General features: G+C 43.0%; 2 protein-coding genes across 2 annotated transcripts in view; one reads left to right on the forward strand and one right to left on the reverse strand.

Moving 5' to 3' along the window:
- The window catches only part of LOC119499314, an 843,332-nt gene that overhangs the window by 193,641 nt on the left and 625,816 nt on the right, over positions 1-23,875 (reverse strand). The window lies entirely within an intron of this gene.
- LOC119498474 (tomoregulin-1-like) overlaps positions 1-23,875 on the forward strand; it is a 52,224-nt gene that overhangs the window by 1,415 nt on the left and 26,934 nt on the right. Inside the window, exon 2 of the mRNA XM_037787443.1 lies at positions 23,439-23,548. Coding sequence (XP_037643371.1) covers positions 23,439-23,548 — 110 coding nt within the window. The remainder of the gene's footprint in view (positions 1-23,438; positions 23,549-23,875) is intronic.

Below are 23,875 nucleotides of genomic sequence, written 5' to 3' on the forward strand. Positions count from 1 at the left end.
CTGTCTCTGTCTCTGTCTCTGCACCATGCACCCTGTCTCTGTCCCTGTCCCTGTCCCTGTCTCTGTCTCTGTCTCTGTCTCTGTCCCTGTCTCTGTCTCTGCACCATGCACCATGCACCCTGTCTCTGTCTCTGTCTCACTGGACACGTTTCAGATCATATTGACAAACCAGCATGTAGGGACTGGCAGGTCTTCATCATGTCCCTGTAGGGACCGGGAGGTCTTCATCATGTCCCTGTAAGGACCGGGAGGTCTTCATCATGTCCCTGCAGGGACTGTGAGGTCTTCATCTTGTCCCTGCAGGGACTATCAGGTCTTCATCATGTCCCTGCAGGGACCATCAGGTCTTCATCATGTCCCTGCAGGAACCATCAGGTCTTCATCATGTCCCTGCAGGGACCATCAGGTCTTCATCACGTCCCTGCAGGTCTCCATCTCCTCTGATATCTGCTAGTATTCCTGTCGTAGTATTCCTGTCATAGTATTCCTGCCGTAGTATTGCTGTCGTAGTATTCCTGTCGTAGTATTCCTGACGTGGTATTCCTGTCGTAGTATTGCTGTCGTTGTATTCATGTCGTAGTATTCCTGTCGTAGTATTCATGTCGTAGTATTCATGTCGTAGTATTCCTGTTGTGGTATTGCTGTCGTGGTATTCCTGTCGTGGTATTCCTGTCGTGGTATTCCTGTCGTTGTATTCATGTCGTAGTATTCATGTCGTAGTATTGCTGTCGTAGTATTCCTGTCGTGGTATTGCTGTCGTGGTATTGCTGTCGTGGTATTCCTGTCGTGGTATTCCTGACGTGGTATTCCTGTCGTAGTATTGCTGTCGTTGTATTCATGTCGTAGTATTCCTGTCGTGGTATTCCTGTCGTTGTATTCATGTCGTAGTATTCATGTCGTAGTATTGCTGTCGTAGTATTCCTGTCGTGGTATTGCTGTCGTGGTATTGCTGTCGTGGTATTCCTGTCGTGGTATTCCTGACGTGGTATTCCTGTCGTAGTATTGCTGTCGTTGTATTCATGTCGTAGTATTCCTGTCGTGGTATTCCTGTCGTAGTATTCCTGTCGCTGTATTCATGTCGTAGTATTCCTGTCGTAGTATTCCTGTCGTGGTATTCCTGTCGTAGTATTCCTGTCGTAGTATTGCTGTCGTGGTATTCCTGTCGTGGTATTCCTGACGTGGTATTCCTGTCGTAGTATTCCTGTCGTGGTATTCCTGTCGTAGTATTCCTGTCGTGGTATTCCTGACGTGGTATTCCTGACGTGGTATTCCTGTCGTAGTATTCCTGTCGTAGTATTCCTGTCGTGGTATTCCTGTCGTAGTATTCCTGTAGTTTTATTATTTTGCGTGTCCTAAGGCGCCGCAGCAGGAGTCTAATGATGAGGTGTCTTTAACATGCTGTCTAACGTCTCGTGTCCTCCGTCGTTAGTTCACAGCTGACTGACTGAGATCTCTATCATGGCTCTAACATGAGCACGAGGACATTTAAATCTCCCTAGTATCAATACAGCTTTATTATTTAGTTATTTAGTTATTGCATCTCATTGTGTGAGAAAATATAGAAAATATATCGATATTATGTTTTGTGATTCAGTATCGATACTCAAAAAAACACAATATTGACTTTTTAATTAATAGTTTTTAACATGCAAAGATTAATCAAACTTTATTTTTTCAATTATGATTGTTTTATGAAAATGAGATAATCGAGATAAAACAACGATTAATAATAAACTAATAAATATATTTTATAAACTGTATATAAAATATATATATATAATATAAATATATTTTATATATATATAAAATATAAATATATTATATATATATAAATATAAATATATTTGAATGAGAAAAACTATAGCTAAAGTGACTTAAAAAAATGAAAATAAAAAAAGATAATATTTTGAAGTTTTCAGTAGATTGTGGAAGTGAACTAACATTACAACATAATTGATCTTATTTATTATTTTGTATTATTTATTTAAATGTGTGTGTTATATTTATAAATATATATATATCATTTGTATTTTTTATATTATATTTTATTTGTTTTTCAGTTGAATTATATTTAAAGTTCAAGAAAATCCACTGCTAAAGAGACTTCCAAAAAAAAAAAAATATATATATTGAATATTATATATGAATACTGTTATTTGTAAAGAGGTGTGTCCTCTCAGAGTCGTGCTGTGATGTTGGATGAAAAAGCTTTCTTTATGCATGTGGCGGTGCGTTCTTTATACTCTGACAGTTTTCCTAAAGTTAGATTTAAAAAATCGTAATATATCGCCTCGCTTACTGTATCGCAACATATTGAATCGTGATTCGTATCGTGTCGCCAGATTGTTGCCGATACGCAACCCTACATGTGTCCATGCTGTATATCATCCGTAGAGGCTTTAATGGAACCTGAAGGGACTCAGGTAACTCATTAATCACTCACCTTTTTAAAGGATTTTATTCATTACAAGGCTTAGGAAGGAGGTTTATGTTTTCACCGGCGTCGGTTGGTTGGTTGGTTGGTTGGTTGGTTGTTTGATTGGTTTGTTGGTTGGTTGGTTGGTTGGTTGGTTGGTTGGTTGATTGATTGGTTTGGTGGTTGGTTGGTTGGTTGGTTGGTTGGTTGGTTGGTTGGTTGGTGGTTGGTTGGTTGGTTGGTAAGTTGGTTGGTTGGTCTGTTGGTTGGTTGGTTGGTTGGTTGGTTGATAAGTTGGTTGTTTGTTTGATTGATTTGTTGGTTGGTTGGTTGGTTGGTAAGTTGGTTGGTTGGTCTGTTGTTTGATTGGTTGGTTGGTTGGTTGGTTGGTTGGTTGGTTGGTAAGTTGGTTGTTTGTTTGATTGATTTGTTGGTTGGTTGGTTGGTTGGTTGGTTGGTTGGTTGATTGGTTTGGTGGTTGGTTGGTAGGTTGGTTGGTTGGTTGGTTGGTTTGTCCGTTAGCAGGATTACTCCAAAAGTTTGCGATGGATTTGAATGAAATGTTGGGGGGGGTGTGGCACAATGAACAATCCATTAGATTTGGTGGCGATCCGGATCATGATCCGGATTCAGGATTTGTTTTAAGGATTCCGGTCAGCCTGCGCATTAAGACCTCTGGGTATAACACATGCGCAGTGTGACTGACTAACAACTGTAGATTTGGTGTTTATTCACATTAAACTCGGTGAAGTTGAGTTGGACCAAAACTCACTTAGTGATTGTTGGAAAGAGTAACGGCGACGGTTTAGGTGAGTTTTATTTAGTTTCTGTCCAGTTTGAATGAAGTGTTTTACGATTCGCTTCGTTCAGCTGATCTCATCATAAACTAAAATACACGGGGATGATGCACATTCTAGTTCTTCTTATTATTATTATTATCATACATTATTATTTATTCACACATCACATCATGTTGTAGTTGGACGGTAGAGAAATCACAAAAGTGGAGAAATTATAAATATAAAATTGACATTTACAAGAACAATATGAGTAAAATATATAGAAAAAAATATATTAGAAAAAATATATTATATATATTTATATATAAAAATAAAAGTGAAACATACAAGAGAAATATGAGTAAAATATATAGAAATAAAATATTATTTATATTTAGATATTTTATTTCTATAAAATATATATAATATATAATAAATAAAATAAAAATATATATATATTTTATTATATTATACAGACGTAGGCAAAATCGTTGGTACCCTTCCGTTAAAGAAAGAAAAACCAACAATGGTCACTGAAATAACTTGAAACTGACAAAAGTAATAATAAATAAAAATTCACTGAAATAATGAAAATCAGACATTGCTTTTGAATTATGGTTCAGCAGAATCATTTAAAAAAACAAACTAATGAAACTGGCCTAGACAAAAATGATGGTACCCTTAACTTAATATTTTGTTGCACAACCTTTTGAGGCAATCACTGCAAACAAGTGATTTCTGTAACTCTCAATGAGACTTCTGCACCTGTCCACAGGTATGTTGGCCCACTCCTCGTGAGCAAACTGCTCCAGCTGTCTCAGGTTTAAAGGGTGCCTTCTCCAGACTGCATGTTTCAGCTCCTTCCACAGATGTTCAATAGGATTTAGATCAGGGCTCATAGAAGGCCACTTCAGAATAGTCCAATGTTTTGTTCTTAGCCGTTCTTGGGTGTTTTTAGATGTGTTTTGGGTCATTATCCTGTTTGAGGACCCATGACCTGCAACTGAGACCAAGCTTTCTGACACTGGGCAGCACATTTCGCTCCAGAATGCCTTGATAGTCTTGAGATTTCATTGCACCCTGCACAGATTCAAGACACCCTGTGCCAGATGCAGCAAAGCAGCCCCATAACATAACCGAGCCTCCTCCATGTTTCACATTAGGTACAGTGTTCTTTTCTTTGGATGCTTCATCTCTTCGTCTGTGAACATAGAGCTGATGTGACTTGCCAAAAAGCTCCAGTTTTGTCTCATCTGTCCAAAGGACATTCTCCCAGAAGCTTTGTGGCTTGTCAATTTTGGAAAATTCCAGTCTCGCTTTTTTATGATTTGGTGTCCTCCTCGGTCGTCTTCCATTAAGTCCACTTTGGCTCAAACAGTGACGGATGGTGCGATCTGACACTGATGTACCTTGACCTTGGAGTTCACCTCTAATCTCTTTGGAAGTTGTTCTGGGCTCTTTGGTTACCATTCGTATTATCCGTCTCTTCAATATGTCATCAATTTTCCTCTTGCGGCCACGTCCAGGGAGGTAGGCTACAGTCCCATGGACCTTAAACTTCTGAATAATATGTGCAGCTGTAGTCACAGGAACATCAGGCTGCTTGGAGATGGTCTTATAGCCTTTACCTTTAACATGAAGGTCTATAATGTTCTTTCTAATCTCCTGAGACAACTCTCTCCTTAGCTTTCTGTGGTCCATGTTCAGTGTGGTACACACCATGATACCAAACAGCACAGTGACTACTTTTCACCCTTTAAATAGGCAGACTGACTGATTACAAGTTTGAAGATACCTGTGATGCTATTTACAGGACACACCTTAGTTTAACATGTCCCTATGGTCACATTATTTTACATCTTTTCTAGGGGTACCATCATTTTTTGTCCAGGCCAGTTTCATTAGTTTGTTTTTTTAAATGATTCTGTTGAACCACAATTCAAAAACAATATCTGATTTTCATTAGTTCATTTTCAGTAAATTTTTATTTATTATTACTTTTGTCAGTTTCAAGTTATTTCAGTGACCATTGTGGGTTTTTCTCTCTTTAACGGAACGTTACCAACAATTTTGCCTACGTCTGTATATATATATTATTACTATAAAAAAATTATATATTATATAGTAATGAATTATATATAATAAAATTATATATATATATTGTTTTATTATATATTATATATATTTTATAGAAATAAAATAAATATATAATATATAATAAAATCATATATATATATTATTAATAAAAAAAAGTGAAACATTAAACTGTTAATATTGAGTCATGAATGTGCAAATGTTCATCGTAGGCTATAAGGAATACATGCATTTGCTTATTAATATTTTTATTATAATTATTATACGATATTATTTATTCATTTACTCATGTCTTCATTTTTTTGGGACTAAAAATAGTCAAATTTAAGGACAATGAGCGGCAGAAATATTAGTGTTTGTTTACCCTTTTAAATAAAACACTGTAAAATATAAACTGCACTTGTCTCCTGTTTGTGAGTCCACAGTGTGTCCACAGTGTGTCCACAGTGAGTCAGGACACTGTGAGCCTTTACAGGCGTGACACTTTAATATTCTGACATGGATTCTAGTCAACACATTTGCATCCTGCATGAATACATATTCATACTGTCATGATAGTGTTCTCCCTCTTTAGCTCTTATTAAGTATTTAGCAGGAGAAAGCAGCCGTCATGTAAATGAGTGTTAGCCGTCAGTCAGTCAGGAGGAGCGTCTGCAGTAAACCGCCTCGCTCATGTTTTATTAATCAACCTCACATTGTTTGCATCGAGGAGCGATGAGCGCACGTCGATGCTGATCTCTGCTCTCCTGCAGCACGATGCAGACGTTCTGCAAATGAAAATGTTCCAAGTCACTAAACAAACCCCCAAAACCTGGATTCAGCTCCGCACAGGAAGTCTAATGTCTTCACACGCTGCTGCCGTCCGCTACACGCGTAGCAACGACGGCGGTCGGCGTCTTGATGGCAGATAATCGACTGCGCCGCTTCCACAATTGTTCAGAAAACAGAAGCGAAGACGGCTTTTTACAGGCTCAACAGAACGACGTCTGCTGCTGCGTTCAGGGTCCGGAGGGAAAATACAGCATCAAGCTTTTATAGCACGCCGTTATTCACCGCTGTTATGACTGTACTGTATAATATAGCGTGAGGAGAGGACGGTTACTGACGTCAGCTATGAATTCCTGAGAGGACGATGTTTGTTCCTCACTTGCTGCCGTCTTTCTCTGCTAGGTTGGGGGAAAAGGAGTCTGACTTCCTGTCTGTGTCTCTCAGCTCTGAGCCCATTGGTTCCTACTGAAGACCTCTAAAAACACAAATATATAGGCTGTATTCGAAACCGCCTACTGCATACTACTGAGGAACGTAGTATATACAGTACATACTGCATACTACTGAGGAACGCAGTATATACAGTACATACTGCTTACTACTGAGGAACGCAGCATATACAGTACATACTGCATACTACTGAGGAACGCAGTATATACAGTACATACTGCATACTACTGAGGAACGCAGTATATACAGTACATACTGCATACTACTGAGGAACGCAGTATATACAGTACATACTGCATACTACTGAGGAACGCAGCATATACAGTACATACTGCATACTACTGAGGAACGCAGTATATACAGTACATACTGCATACTACTGAGGAACGCAGTATATACAGTACATACTGCATACTACTGAGGAACGCAGTATATACAGTACATACTGCATACTACTGAGGAACGCAGCATATACAGTACATACTGCATACTACTGAGGAACGCAGCATATACAGTACATACTGCATACTACTGAGGAACGCAGTATATACAGTACATACTGCATACTACTGAGGAACGCAGTATATACAGTACATACTGTTTACTACTGAGGAACGCAGTATATACAGTACATACTGCATACTACTGAGGAACGCAGTATATACAGTACATACTGCATACTACTGAGGAACGCAGTATATACAGTACATACTGCATACTACTGAGGAACGCAGTATATACAGTACATACTGCATACTACTGAGGAACGCAGTATATACAGTACATACTGCATACTACTGAGGAACGCAGTATATACAGTACATACTGCATACTACTGAGGAACGCAGCATATACAGTACATACTGCATACTACTGAGGAACGCAGTATATACAGTACATACTGCATACTACTGAGGAACGCAGTATATACAGTACATACTGCATACTACTGAGGAACGCAGTATATACAGTACATACTGCATACTACTGAGGAACGCAGCATATACAGTACATACTGCATACTACTGAGGAACGCAGCATATACAGTACATACTGCATACTACTGAGGAACGCAGTATATACAGTACATACTGCATACTACTGAGGAACGCAGTATATACAGTACATACTGTTTACTACTGAGGAACGCAGTATATACAGTACATACTGCATACTACTGAGGAACGCAGTATATACAGTACATACTGCATACTACTGAGGAACGCAGTATATACAGTACATACTGCATACTACTGAGGAACGCAGTATATACAGTACATACTGCATACTACTGAGGAACGCAGTATATACAGTACATACTGCATACTACTGAGGAACGCAGTATATACAGTACATACTGCTTACTACTGAGGAACGCAGTATATACAGTACATACTGCATACTACTGAGGAACGCAGTATATACAGTACATACTGCATACTACTGAGGAACGCAGTATATACAGTACATACTGCATACTACTGAGGAACGCAGTATATACAGTACATACTGCATACTACTGAGGAACGCAGTATATACAGTACATACTGCATACTACTGAGGAACGCAGTATATACAGTACATACTGCATACTACTGAGGAATGCAGTATATACAGTACATACTGCTTACTACTGAGGAACGCAGTATATACAGTATATACTGCATACTACTGAGGAACGCAGTATATACAGTACATACTGTTTACTACTGAGGAACGCAGTATATACAGTACATACTGCATACTACTGAGGAACGCAGTATATACAGTATATACTGCATACTACTGAGGAACGCAGTATATACAGTACATACTGCATACTACTGAGGAACGCAGTATATACAGTATATACTGCATACTACTGAGGAACGCAGTATATACAGTACATACTGCATACTACTGAGGAACGCAGTATATACAGTACATACTGCATACTACTGAGGAACGCAGTATATACAGTACATACTGCATACTACTGAGGAACGCAGTATATACAGTACATACTGCACACTTTTTTTCAGACCGAGTACAAGTACTTACATTTGGGTACTCGCCAATACCAAGTACTTCTCTGTGCCAAAAGAGGGTGTGAGCGACACCGGCAGGCTGGAGAGTCCTGCTTACGAGGCGGTGCACCGCTTTACAGCGCTCCCCGCCCGGACCTCGCCGCACCGTGACGGGACTCCCTGCTCTCGGTGCGACTGTTGACCGGGGCGGACCGTCCTCAGTGCCCCGACTGCATCGTGCCGCAGCCCGCGTAAAAGGCGCCAGGGGTCTGCGGCATTGTCGGCAACCCACCCGACCCGTCTTGAAACACGGACCAAGGAGCCTAACGCGTGTCCAATTAGCCTCATGCATAACTTGGAATTGTGGGAGAAACCTGAGCTCCAGGAGAAAACCCATGCAGACACAGGGAGAATATACAAACCAAGCCCCTGTGCTGCCCTTAAAGTTAACGACGGAGTGAGGGGGAGGTTGAGACAGGAAGGTGAGGTGGATGAGGAGGGAGGAAGGGTGGAGACGTAGTGGGGGATTGTGTGTGTCAGTACATCTCTGGACCGTCACTGCTCTCCAGATAAAGGGTGATGTGGAAGCACACACTGCTGTTCTGACGGGAGAACCGATGCTAAATCACCACCCTCGTATTTAGCATTTTGATGATGAGCCCTATTTCATGAATCAGGCCTGAGAAGCAGCAGCAGCGAGCAGCAGCAGCAGCAGCAGCGAGTAGTAGCAGCAGCAGCAGCGAGCAGCAGCAGCAGCAGCAGCAGCAGCGAGCAGCAGCAGCAGCGAGCAGCAGCAGCGGGCAGCAGCAGCAGCAGCAGCAGCGAGCAGCAGCAGCAGCGAGCAGCAGCAGCAGCAGCGAGCAGCAGCAGCGAGCAGCAGCAGCGAGCAGCAGCAGCAGCAGCGAGCAGCAGCAGCAGCAGCAGCGAGTAGCAGCAGCAGCAGCAGCGAACAGCAGCGAGCAGCAGCAGCGGGCAGCAGCAGCAGCAGCAGCAGCGAGCAGCAGCAGCGAGCAGCAGCAGCAGCAGCAGCAACAGCGAGCAGCAGCAGCGAGTAGCAGCAGCAGCAGCGAGTAGCAGCAGCGAGCAGCAGCAGCAGCGAGTAGCAGCAGCGAGCAGCAGCAGCAGCGAGTAGCAGCAGCAGCAGCGAGCAGCAGCAGCGAGTAGCAGCAGCAGCAGCGAGTAGCAGCAGCGAGCAGCAGCAGCAGCGAGCAGCATGGAGGCCGAGCCGCTCTAAAAGTGACAAATGAGGCCTCCTTCATAAACCTGCCATTCACGCCTAATCTGCAGAGCTATCGACGCTTGCCGTATTACCTCGTGATAATTGACGGCCCACACATTAAACCAATGTCACAGAAATCGTTTTCATTTCCTCGGTGAGGGGGGGGGAGTTTATCCCCGGGTTTAACCCGGGGATAAACTTTTGTACCTTGAAAGAGATTTATTGGCTTTATTTGGTCAACTTTCACGAATTTGAATCCCTTAAAGCCCATTAAACAATGCATAAAACCCTTTAGGATTTCTGTATTATAATCCATTAATGTCCCTTCAAAAAACACACGATCAAAATTTTTTTCTTTCAAAAAACAAAGAGTACATTTTCATGGATTTTTCTACCTTAAATCCCCGTAAACAGATCAGAAACCACTTAAATATCACTTCATATATGACGGCAGCAAATCCAATAATCAAGCAAACGATTTTCCTCTAAAGCAACTTGTGAGTAGGGATCGACTGATGTGTTTTTTTTAGAACTGATACAGAGACCGATACCGATATTGATTATTAGTAATCAAGGAGACCGATAACCGATATGTTGAACCGATATACATTTGCAGTAAAAATTTAAATCTTGGTGTCAAAAATGGGAATAACTCAAAACTTCCGAAACTCGAAACTGTCCGAAAAAAAAGTCTGAAAAATGTCCAAAAGAAAGACAGAAGAAAAGTCCGATACTGGTATCGTCAAGCATCACAATCCTGAGTCTGAAAATTGGCAAAAAATAAAAAATAAATAAAAGTCTGAAAAATTAAAAAAAATGTAAAACAAAAAGCCTGAAAGTTGTCAGAAAGAAGTCAAAAAAGTCTGAAAAAATTAAATGTAAAAATTCTGAAAAATGGCAAAAAAAAAGTCCGAAAAAAAGTCCAAAGAACGTTCGAAAAATGTAAAAAAAAAAAAAAAAAATTGTTTAAAACGTCCGAAAAATGTAAGAAAATTGTCCCAAAAAAGTCCAGAAAAAAAACAGAAAATGTCCAAAAGAAAGGCAGATGAAAAGTCCGATACTGGTATCATAGTAAACTATAAAACCTGATGAATCCATCAGTACCAACCATGTCAGACTAGCTGGTCATGAAGGAGGTTAAATAACGCTCCAAACTTACACTAAATTTGAGCAAGAAAAAACTGTCATGTCCATTTTCAAAGGGGTCCCTTGACCTCTGACCTCCAGATGTGTGAATGTAAATGGGTTCTATGGGTACCCACGAGTCTAAAAAGTGTCTGAAAATGTCCAAAAATTGTCTGAAAAATATAAAAAAAAGTCTGAAAAATATTTTTTCAAAAAGTCTGAAAAAAAGTCTAAAATATGTCTGAAAATGTCTGAAAAATATTTTAAAAAATGTCTTAAAAATATTTTTAAAAATGTCTGAAATTGTCCAAAAAAGTCAAAAAAATATTTTTTTAAAAAGTCTGAAAAAAGTTTAAAAAAGCCCCTTGACCTCTGACCTCCAGATGTGTGAATGTAAATGGGTTCTATGGGTACCCACGAGTCTCCCCTTTACAGACATGCCCACTTTATGATAATCACATGCAGTTTGGGGCAAGTCATAGTCAAGTCAGCACACTGACACACTGACAGCTGTTAACTATTTAAATGTATTGACAGGACGACTACTAATCCATAACTCAACTAAAGAAGCTAAGTTTGAACACTCCCAGGATAATGTACGATAGGACGCCTCTATAGAGCAATAGATGTGTATTTGTCTTAATGAATATATAGTACAGAGTGTAAATAAGCATCTGCAGTCGGTCCTGAAGACTGAACGGCGTCTTTACGTGCCGTCTCTCTCGCCGTTAGCCTCGGGGATAAAGAGCAGCGTCTCGCTGATGGTGATGAATTGTTCATGACAGAATAACCTCTCGGAGGCCGAGTCATACATTTATTTATTCTGCAGGAATTGATTGAAGCGATATTTTCACGCCACGAGATGATTCATAATTCAGTGGTGCTGCGTTTTAATTCTGCGTCCGTCGTTCATCATCCTCACTGCGGTCTGTCGGTACGCAGCGTCTCACTCTGCTCGGCCTTTGTCAACGCCGTCGGCCTCGGGGAGCTCCTGTTCTCTGCAGGGTTTGTTTGTGAAGCCATTAGCTCCCATTGATCGTGGACAGACAGAGAGCTGGGGGTCGACTCCTTCTGTGCATCTCTGAACCCGACTGAATGCTGCTGCTGTTACTGCTGCTGCTGTTACTGTTACTGCTGTTACTGCTGTTACTGCTGCTGCTGCTACTGCTGCTGCTGCTACTGCTGCTGCTGTTACTGTTACTGCTGCTGCTGTTACTGTTACTGCTGTTACTGCTGTTACTGCTGCTGCTGCTACTGCTGCTGCTGCTACTGCTGCTGCTGTTACTGTTACTGCTGCTGCTGCTGCTGCTGCTGCTACTGCTGCTGATGATGCTGTTACTGCTGTTGCTGCTGCTGTTACTGCTGTTGCTGCTGCAGACAGATCTGCATCTCTTTGTGCACCAATTCAAATGCATCAAGTGCAGATCACCTGCTGGGAGGGTTGGGGGGGGTCTGGTGTCCTCTGCTGTGACCAGAATCAGAATAAGGACCTGATTAGTCTCGCATCACAGACTCTTCATGGGCCGATCCATTCAATGCAGCGAGGAGGAGGAGGAGGAGGAGGAGGAAGAGGAGGAGGAGGAGGAGGAGGAAGAGGAGGAGGAGGAGGAAGAGGAGGAATAGGAGGAGGAGGAGGAGGAAGAGGAGGAGGAGGAGGAAGAGGAGGAGGAGGAGGAGGAGGAATAGGAGGAGGAGGAGGAAGAGGAGGAGGAGGAGGAGGAGGAATAGGAGGAGGAGGAGGAAGATGAGGAGGAGGAGGAATAGGAGGAGGAGGAGGAAGAGGAGGAGGAGGAGGAGGAATAGGAGGAGGAGGAGGAAGAGGAGGAGGAAGAGGAGGAGGAATAGGAGGAGGAGGAGGAAGAGGAGGAGGAGGAGGAGGAGGAGGAGGAATAGGAGGAGGAGGAGGAAGAGGAGGAGGAGAAAGAGGAGGAGGAAGAGGAGGAGGAGGAGGCTTAAAAGGTTCGTCACATATAAATCTCTGTGTTGCTCAGAGTTTGGGATCACTTAAGTTTTAAAGGAACCGTCTGTAACTTCTTCCAGGTATAAATCATTGCTGGTCGGTGTCTTATGGTCTCTCGTGTGTCTCATGGTCTCTCGTGTGTCTCATGGTCTCTCGTGTGTCTCCTGGTCTCTCGTGTGTCTCCGCTGTTCAGACTCAGACTCCAACACAAACTCCAGTGAAGCAGCAAAACCTCTTGGTTGTATCTAGTGAAGCTGTTAAACAGTGTTGGCCGCGGTCGGAGGACGCGGGGGAGACCGTAGCTTTGGTCTCCAGGACCGGAGTCTCTGCTCCTCTGCTCCTCTGCTCCTCTGCCTGCCTTCACTCACACACCACGCTCCTTCTCTCTCTCTCTCTCCACCTCTCACGTGCATGCTGCTCACTCCACACTGCAGAAGAGTTAGTTTAGCTCTGAGAATATCTAGTGAATGTTCAGTGGACGTTTGTGCAGAAATAACTGCTGCAGCTCCTCCAGACCAACAGAGGTTTCCCGCGAGGCCGTGAGTGTGTGTGCAGCGCTCTGCTCTACAGGACGCCATTAGGATCAGGATCTCACTTCATATAATAACCTGTACTGATAATAACCAGAAGGACGGATGTCTTACTAAACGCTGTTTAATAAGTGACATGAGAACCAGAAATACTTTATTGATCCCCGGGGAAATTACAGTTGTTCCATTTTAGAATAAAATATATATAAACATAAATAAGTTATAAGTAAAATATCTTTTATAATTATTTATTTTTTCTTTTACATTTTTCTTTTTTGACGTTTATTTATCTATTTTTTATTTTTTATATTTATTATTTATCTATTCATTTTTTCCTTTCAATTTCTTTTTTTTTTATGTATTTCTTTTATTAAACATAAGTAAGTACATATACTACATATACATTATACATATTATAATGACAATATTTGTCATTGTTTTGTGTTAATTGATTTCCAATTTTTATAATTATTTATTTTTTATCTATTCCATCCCTTCTATTTTTTATTTTCCATTTTAATTTTTTTATATTTATTTATCCATTAATTTTTTCTTTCAATAGTTATTCATTTATTAATTAATTAATTAATTAATTAATTTATTTATTTATTTCGTCATACATAAGTAAGTACATATACTATATATACATATATTTGCATAAAGCAGCATATTTGTCCACTCCCATGTTGATAAGAGTATTAAATACTTGACTAATCTCCCTTTAAGGTTCATTTAGAACAGATAAAAGAAGGTGTGATTAATGGTGATTAAATATTTGAATCGATAGACAGCCCTAGTTGTTTCATCCCGCCGGTATCGGATCGGTCCTCGGTGTCAGAACATCTCTAGAAAGCTGAACCCAGAATGTTTTATATTGCGTGCACGTTGCTCCAAACGGTTCGTCTGTAGTCGTATTTATGGAGGAATCTGTTGAATGAAAAGCTTCTCCTGTCTGACTCTGACTCATGGAAATGTTGGTTGTGCTCGTGACTCCGGCGCTCTCCGCCGTCTCGGCTCTCTTCGCCACATTTCCGCCCGTCTGTGTTTTGCGTCTCGCCGCTTGTTTATCACGGCGAGTCGGCGTCTTCACTGAGGGTTGATTCCTCCAGCATCTGAGAGATAAATCTGTCTTTGTCTTCCGGAGGAGACGGTGACGTCTCACGTCTGTAAAATGGAATCGAACGGCGCCTCACATCAGGTCTCCCCGGTGTGACGCCGCCTCAGAATCAATAACAAGGTGAGGAACCTCTGCCGCACCGTTAACGACGGCGGCGGCGGTGAGATTCATGTGATCGCTCCAGTTAGGAGAGGATGAGGTTAAAGACAGATCCTGACACTCCGTTAAACAGAATAAAAAACAAGCTGAGAGCCAGAAATTGAAAATGCAAATGAGAAGCCGAACGGAGAGGATCCTCTGTGAGGCTGTCGGCGCCGCATCACTTCTATAATTAAGCTTTCTGGACGTATTGTTCCCCTTCGTGCAGCTGAATGACTCTTAGTGTTCGAGGCACCTCGGGAACAGTGGGGAGGTTGTGACAGGTTTTTTTCGGGGGTTGTTGCGTGCTCGTGGCGTCCTGACAGCGGCGTCCACGAGGCTCATAAACAGTCCCACCATGCAGAGAGAGGCCGTAAACAGTCTGCAGGAGGACAAAAGCTCCTCTCAGTCTGCTGTTTGGCTCAGTGTGCCGACTCTCTGGAGAGCTTTCTACGCTGCACTTCACCACAGAAACAACACAGATTTATTACCGGCAGAATCACGCTGACGGACCGGACCGGACCGGCCCGCAGCCGGGGAACTCAAACCCTTCAGTGACGGCACGAGTTTATAATCCACAAGATCTGGATTCTATCAAACCCTATTTTTACACCGTTTAGGGACGGTGTTTTTACACAAATAGCCATTAAATGAATTTACGTCCAGTCATTTCCTCTCTATACAGTCATCTGCATTGTTTCTGTTGGAGTCTGCCTCTCCGTCACAGGAAATAACCGTAGTGCACGACCACGTACCAGAGATGCACCGCTAACGATGACAATGCACGTATCTTTGATAGGGCTGATAATAACGCATTAACGGAACTTGTGATTTTAAGGTTGTAGAGGGCTCAGTTTTAAAGCTAGAGTGAAGATACTGGTATCATCTGAAACTATAAAACCTGATGAATCCATCGGTACCAACCAGGTCAGACTAGCTGTTCATGAAGGAGGTTAAATAACGCCCCAAACATAGATGATCTGCCATCGGTTTGCTCTGACGTTAACATTCAGATGTACGCCGATGATACGGTTGTTTATGCACATGGCAAAAACAAAGATGGAGCTGCATCAATGTTGTCTAATATTATAGTATTCAGTTTTAAAGCTAGAGTGAAGATCCTGGTATCATAGTAAACTATAAAACCTGATGAATCCATCGGTACCAACCAGGTCAGACTAGCTCGTAGTGAAGGAGGTTAAATAACGCTCCAAACTTACACTCAATTTTGGCGAGGGAAAACTGTTATGGACATTTTCAAAGGGGTCCCTTGACCTCTGACCTCCAGATATGTGAATGTGAGAGGGTTTTTGTCCGAAAAAAAAAGTCTGAAAAATTGTCCAAAAAATGTACGAAAAATGTTCAGAAAAAGTCTAAAACATGTCAAAAAAATGTCAAAAAAAAGTCTGAAAATTGTCCGAAAAATGTCAAAAAAAATCAGAAATACATACATTTAAATAAAGCAGCATATTATTTTATTTTCTCGGTTGTGCATGTGAACGACAACAGAAATGTGAAGAATGAAAACAGAGAGCTGAGAGTGAAGTTCAAACAGTATACAGCCTTTAAAACAAGACAACACACACAATACAGAAGTAGAAACCAGCCGGTAGCAGACTGAGAGCTGCAGAGGCTGAGTGGTAGCTCAGCGCCCGTCAGCGAGTGGAGATAAATGATGCCGTATGAATGTTGTGGGGATGTAATTATGCAGATTACAGTGTGGTCAGCGGGGGGGGCGGAGGGAGCTGAAGAGGCTGATCCACAGCGAGCTGAGGAAGAGGACGATGAGGCAGGTTTTACAGCTTCCTGCTGCACCTTCAGCCTGGAATCATCTGGAACCATCTCATGTTATCGTTGGACTCCGTCCCACACCCACCGTCCCACATCCACTGTCCACCGTCCCACATCCACCATCCATCGTCCCACATCCACCGTCCACCGTCCCACATCCACCATCCACCGTCCCACATCCACCGTCCCGAATCCACCGTCCCACATCCTCCGTCCCACATCCTCCGTCCCACATCCACCGTCCCACATCCACCGTCCCACATCCTCCGTCCAGCTGCTGATCTCTAGAGCACCACATCCTGGATTAATACGCCGCTGAAAATAGTCCCCAACAAAGTCACTATTTCCTCCTCCTCGCCTGCGTCCTGTCGTTTCCTATGTCCTGTCTTCATCTCCTACGTCCTGTCATCGTCTACGTCCTGTCATCGCCTACGTCCTGTCATCACCTACGTCCTGTCGTCATCACCTACGTCCTGTCGTTTCCTACATCCTGTCGTTTCCTACGTCCTGTCGTCATCAGCTACGTCCTGTCGTCATCACCTACGTCCTGTCGTCGTGGACTACGTCCTGTCGTCACCGCCTACATCCTCTTGTCTTCGCCTACATCCTGACGTCGTGGCCTACGTCCTGTCATCCAAAATCTACTTTTTATGCATCTCCAGTTTTGTTTTCTTGAATCTTGAATCTTGAATCTTGAATCTTGACGTGTTCACCTCTGAGCCGTGATGTCTGTGGTCAAAGTGGCGTTCGCCACCTTTATCACATGATCTACTCGGAGGGTTCATACAGATCCCCGTCCGCTTCCTGCCTGCAGGTCCTGCTGTTCAGCGCTCTGTGGGGTGAAACCTCATTGGCTGAGAGACAGTCCCGTCCTGCTGCTTTCACTGCTCATAATGTGCGCCTGCATAAAGGCAGCAGAGATAAAATAGACCCAGATTTATAGTCTGAAGGGCTTCAAATAGCTTTTCCATTAACGGCAGCAACCAAAATATTGAGAGCAGTGAATCGGAGAAGAACATCAACAGCGTTTTGTTGCCTTAAGGACGTCTCTCTTTATTTCCCCTGCACTTTTTATAAGTGCACCATTCTGAAATAAAGTATTAAATGGCTTTTGGAGAATGTGGTAAATAAGAGCAGAGTGAATAGAGGAGCGGTTTGATTAATCCTCTCGCTGCTCCGGCTGGTTCACAAATGAAATATCTGCTGAAACTGTGACTCTAAATCCAGCGAGCCAGCAGCACTGTTGTCATTTCTGTGATTAAGGAAACGTTGTTTAGTCTCTCTCTGTTAATAGTTATGATGATACAGACATGAGGCTCATGAATAAAACGGATGGAAAAGATTTCATAAAGAAGGATTTTAGTAGAAACACGATTAAAGCCTCGTCAGACGGGAAGCTGACAGGAAGCTCAGCTCCGTCAACTGTGACGTTAATAAAGAACATTTAGTTTAATTTCATCTGGAGTCGGTCCGGCGGGCCCGACGCCTGTCACACCTCAGTGGCTGTGTCACACCTCAGTGGCTGTTTCACACCGCTGCAGATACAGAGGAGAGGTTAGAGGTCACGTTCAGGGGCGACTCCCTCGAGGAGTCTCAGAATGTTCACGACAAGCCGCTTCAATTTGTAAGAGACTGAAACGGCGGTTTTCTCCCCCCCGAAACGCAACTTTTCCAAAACGTAAACCTACTTCCTGTCATCATCGTCTACGTCCTGTCGTCACCGCCTACGTCCTCTTGTCTTTGCTTACGTCCTGTCGTCATCACTTACATCCTGACGTCGTGGACTACGTCCTGTCGTCATCATCTACGTCCTCTTGTCTTTGCTTACGTCCTGTCGTCATCACTTACATCCTGACGTCGTGGACTACGTCCTGTCGTCATCATCTACGTCCTCATGTCTTTGCCTACGTCCTTTCGCCACCGCCTACATCCTCTAGTCTTCGCCTACGTCCTGTCGTCATCACCTACATCCTGTCGTCATCACCTACATCCTGTCGTCATCAACTACATCCTGACGTCGTGGCCTACGTCCTGTCATCCAAAATCTACTTTTTATGCATCTCCAGTTTTGTGTTCTTGAATCTTGAATCTTGAATCTTGACGTGTTCACCTCTGAGCCGTGATGTCTGTGGTCAAAGGGGCGTTCTCCACCTTTATCACATGATCTACTTGGAGGGTTCACAGCGCCAGAAAAACAGCTTTAAGATCCTGGTTTTTAAGCCAAACCTGGACCTGATCCCCGTCCGCTCTGATCCCCGTCCGCTCTGATCCCCGTCCGCTCTGATCCCCGTCCGCTTCCTGCCTGCAGGTCCATTTTCCAGGACTTTTCCTTGAAGTCCATGTTTTCCAGGAAGCGTGGGGAACTCTGCGCTCCAATCAGAACAACTTGAAGCCGTGCTGCAGCAGATACGAGGCTTAATTGTCTTGTTAGTAACAAACCAAAGTGCCGGCGGGCCCGAGCGACCCGACTCAGCCTCAGAGACGCCTCCCTGGAGGTCAATTACTTCCTGCTCCGCTCTGCGTCAGACTGAACAATGAAGCTGGAAGCGTCTTTCTGTCCCTCTGATCTGGTCCACATGAATAAAACATCAGAGCTGCACTCTCTGCTTCCCAGGTGAAGATCAGACCAGCTGATGAAGCCAAACGAGCGCCTCGGCCTCCGGGCGGCTCGCTGCCAGACGCTCGCTCTGCCGGCGAGGAAGACATACACACAAAACCGGACAAATGAGTCCCCGTCCTAGAGGAGGACGGCGGGGCGGTAGTTAGACAGCAGGTCGTCCTGCAGCATCTGCTCAGCGTCACTGTTTTCATAAAGAACGGCGCCGAACATCGAGACGCGATGATTCATCCAGTTTAAAGAGGTCGCTGCCTCTTCGTCCTGTCAGGGAGGGAAGAATCCTTCAGTAATGATCAGCAGGACTGTGACGCTGATGATGTTCAAGAATCATCAATTCAAATCAGGATTTTATCGTAAGTTTGGAGCGTTATTTAACCTCCTTCATGACATGGTTGGTACCGATGGATTCATCAGGTTTTATAGTTTACTAGGATACCAGGATCGGACTTCTCTTCTGCCTTTCTTTTGGACATTTTCCGGGTTTCTTCTGGACTTTTTTGGGACAATTTTCATAAATTTTTGGATGTTTTTTTTAACATTTTTTTTTACATTTTTGGACTTTTTTCAGACTTTTTTTCGGACAGTTTTCAGACTTTTTGTTTTTATTTTTTTGACAATTTTCAGACTCAAGATTGTGATGCTGATGTTGAATAATAATCAATTTAAAATCGTGATTTTTATCTGTTCAAAATGTACCTTAAAGGGAGATTTGTCAAGTATTTAATACTCAAATATGCTGCTTTATATATAGATATATAGATATATGTATCTATATATCTATATATTTATATATAGATATATATAGATATATAAATTAGGGCTGTCAAAGTTAACTTCCGTTAAAGAAATTAGTGGCGTTAAAACAAATGTACATTAACGTGTTGTTATAACTTTGACAGGTCTAGTAATAATGAAAAACTCTCGCTTACTGCTGGTGGTTTGTTTTCTGTATTTACGATGTTACGGTCTCGACCTGATGGACTTTTACTTTTTTAAGCATACCGTTACGTTTTTATACGTAAATATTCAAAATCACAGTCAAATGAGTCAAAAATCATGAAAGTCTGAACAGAATTTCATCACAATCCATCTACTGATGGTGTAAAACTGTGAAATAGAGAGAAGATACTGGTATCATCTGAAACTATGAAACCTGATGAATCCATCGGTACCAACCAGGTCAGACTAGCTGGTCATGAAGGAGGTTAAAAAGAGATCCCTTGACCTCTGACCTCCAGATCAGTGAATGTAAATGGGTTCTATGGGTACCCACGAGTCTCCCCTTTACAGACATGCCCACTTTATGATCATCACATGCAGTCTGAGCATATTTCTGATGCTAAATGCAGTACAGTACTTGTGAGGGTTTCTGGACAGTGTCTGTCATTGTTTGGTGGCAGATTGAGACTGAGAGTGCCACAGCGGCAGGAAGTGGAGAAAGTGAATTTCAGACCCTGAGTGGAACACTTGTGTCTGTGAGTGTGATTGGGGGGGGGGGGATGTGGCATCCCATCATGCATCACTGATGGCGGTATTGTACATGGATGTCAAGCCTCCTCCCTCTCCTGTTTCACATCTCTGCTGCTTTTAGAAGAACCAGATCAATAATACGCAGCAGCTCCTCGAGGAGGTTTCACTATGAAACGGAAACCTGGAGATCAGTGTGTGTGTGTGTGTGTGTGTGTGTGTGTGTGTGTGTGTGTGTGTGAGTGCGTGCGTGCGTGCGTGCGTGCGTGCGTGCGTGCGTGCGTGCGTGCGTGCGTGTGCGTGTGCGTGTGTCCGTGCGTGTGCGTGTCTTTTGTCTCGTTGTAGCCGGCCTCAGCCAGGCGACGGTGAAGCGTTCTGATGTCTCCAGAAAGCTTTTATTCATGTTCAGCCGGCGTACTCTGACCACAGATGAACTGTAACATCTTCCCGTTCCTCTTTAAACACCGTGACGGTTAAAGGACAAATATAATGAGCTTCTGCAATAAGAGAAACTTTACCCATACTTTCCATACATATGAGCATTAATCAAACATCAACCCTGCTAAGTGCACATTAAAAGCTAGAGTCAACTAAAAGCTAACGTTAAGACTGTCAACATGGAGGTCAGAGGTCAAGGGACCCCTTTGAAAATGGACATGACAGTTTGTCCTCGCCAACATTTAGTGTAAGTTTGGAGCGTTATTTAACCTCCTTCAGGACCAGCTAGTCTGACATGGTTGGTACCGATGGATTCATCAGGTTTTATAGTTTACTATGATACCAGGATCGGACTTTTCTTCTGCCTTTCTTTTGGGTATTTTCCGGGGGTTTTCTGGACTTTTTTTGGACAATTTTCAAACATTTTTTGAACTTTTTTTGAAAAGTTTTTCTCTAGCTTTAACAATGAGCCGCTACAACCTAAAAATCACTAGTTGTGTTAATGTGTTAAAGAAACTAGTGGCGTTAAAATTAATAAACTTTGACAGCTCTATTATTGAACTCATTGGTAGCTGCGTATGGAGTCTTGGAGGGTAGATGTTGTTATTTGACACTGACTGTGATTATGAATTGATCTCTTTGTAGAGTAAAAGCAGCAGATAACCGTCTGGTGAAACAGGAACTCTCTGCAGCGCTGAAAGGGTTAAAGGATGCGGAGCGTTGAAGGGCTCAGAGCAGCAGACAGAAGATGAGGTATCGACATCCGGGGGGGGGTTAGATAACGAGTCGGGGTGGGTGGCCATGACCAGCGGGTCATGCTCGGGGGATTTGGGAGGTGGATGTGCCTCAGGGCGGCGGCGGCGGCTGCTGCTGCTACGCTCCGTCAGCTTCTTTAGTTCTGCTCTGATCCAGAGGAGAATTCTGTGCATCTCAAATCCCTGTTTCTGTTGTAAAATGTATGAAGGCGAGGAACCTGAACACAACACGGCCGGGTCGACTACAACACACACACACACAGAAACACAGAAACACATCAGCCAGATAACACAGCGTGGACACACGCACACGCACACGCACACGCACACGCGCGCACACACACACACACACACAGCAGAGAGACGCTCTCATTTGCATTCGTGTTTGTCGCCGGGCGGAGGTTTAAAGATTGTTGTTGTCGTTCCGCGTAATCCCAAATTGTCTTGGTGTTAAATATGTGGAAACACAACACACACACACACACACACACACACACACACACACACACACACACAGACACAGACACACACACACACACACACACACACACACACACACACACACACACACAGACACAGACACACAGTGTTTTTGGGCCTCCAGGCTCGGAGCTGCTGATGGATGTGGCGGCTGGTTGGACTTAATTAGCCATGAACGTCCTGCAGCGGCGGTTCGGCTCGGCTCGGCTCGGTCTGTAGACCCACGCAGGACTGAGCAGCTCTCTGTAACACGTCTGCTGGACGTTAAAATCTGAATTAGTTTGAAAAGTCTGTATTCTAGACGTCTTCATTACTTACAGGAGAAGTCGTCATTTATTTCGGTCCTTATTAACAGTTTTCCGTAAAGAATGCACATAATAAAGAAAAGGTAACAAAAGGCGTTAAATATTATAGGACAAAACAAACGTCACTAATTTCTTTAACGCTTTAACGCAACTTGCGTTTTTTAGGTTGTAGCGGCTCAGTTTTAAAGCTAGAGTGAAGATACTGGTATCATATGAAAAGTCTGAAAATTGTCAAAAGAAATGTTTAAAAAAAGAAATCTGAAAAATAAAAAAAAAATGTTAAAAATGTCAGAAAAACTTTCAAATAAAAAATCTGAAAAAAAGTCCAAAAAATGTAAAAAAAAAAGTCTGGAAAATGTCCGAAATTTTTTTTTTTTAAAAAGGTCCAGAAAAACCCCAGAAAATGTCCGAAAGAAAGGCAGAAGAAAAGTCCAATACTTGTCATAGTAAACTATAAAACCTGATGGATCCATCGGTACCAACCAGGTCAGACTAGCTGGTCATGAAGGAGGTTAAATAATGCTCCAAAGTTACGGTAAATGTTGGCGAGGAAAAACTGTCATGTCCATTTTCAAAGGGGTCCCTTGACCTCTGACCTCCAGATCAGTGAATGTAAATGGGTTCTATGGGTACCCACGAGTCTCCCCTTTACAGACATGCCCACTTTATGATAATCACATGCAGTCTGAGCATATTGTTTTATGCTAAATGCAGTACCTGTGAGGGTTTCTGGACAATATCTCTCATTGTTTTGTGTTGTTAATAATAAATATTAACATACATTTACATAAAGCAGCTTGTTATTGTTCATAAACTCATAAACCTGATGAGTGATTGTGTGATCAGAGGAGCGATGTCAGAGTTTGACTGCGTGCTGATGCTTGTGGAGGATGTTGTTGTTGGGCTGATATCGATCGACCTGCTCCGCTCGCCGTCTCCGCCTCGTCATTTAACCCCTCACATTAACCCTTTGTGTTTCGTAGATCTGTCGGAGAAGAAGAGCGACCTGAGGGTCTGTGATGACTCCACCTGTCGATTCGGAGGCGTCTGCAGAGACGACGGCGCTCAGCTCAAATGTGTCTGCCAGTTCCAGGTTTGTTAGTCTATATATTCTTACTGTCGACTAGTGTGTGTCTCTCCGCTCCGAGCTCACTGGTTCCACTGGTTTCAATGGTTCCACTGGTTCCACTGGTTCCACTGGTTCCAATGATTCCACTGGTTCCACTGGTTCCACTGGTTCCAATGGTTCCAATGGTTCCACTGGTTCCAATGGTTCCAATGGTTCCAATGGTTCCACTGCTTCCAATGGTTCCACTGATTCCACTGGTTCTAATGGTTCCACTGGTTCCAATGATTCCACTGGTTCCACTGGTTCCAATGGTTCCACTGGTTCCACTGGTTCCAATGGTTCCAATGGTTC

The sequence above is a fragment of the Sebastes umbrosus genome, chromosome 12 (assembly GCF_015220745.1).
Source record: "Sebastes umbrosus isolate fSebUmb1 chromosome 12, fSebUmb1.pri, whole genome shotgun sequence".
NCBI classification, from domain to species: domain Eukaryota; kingdom Metazoa; phylum Chordata; class Actinopteri; order Perciformes; family Sebastidae; genus Sebastes; species Sebastes umbrosus.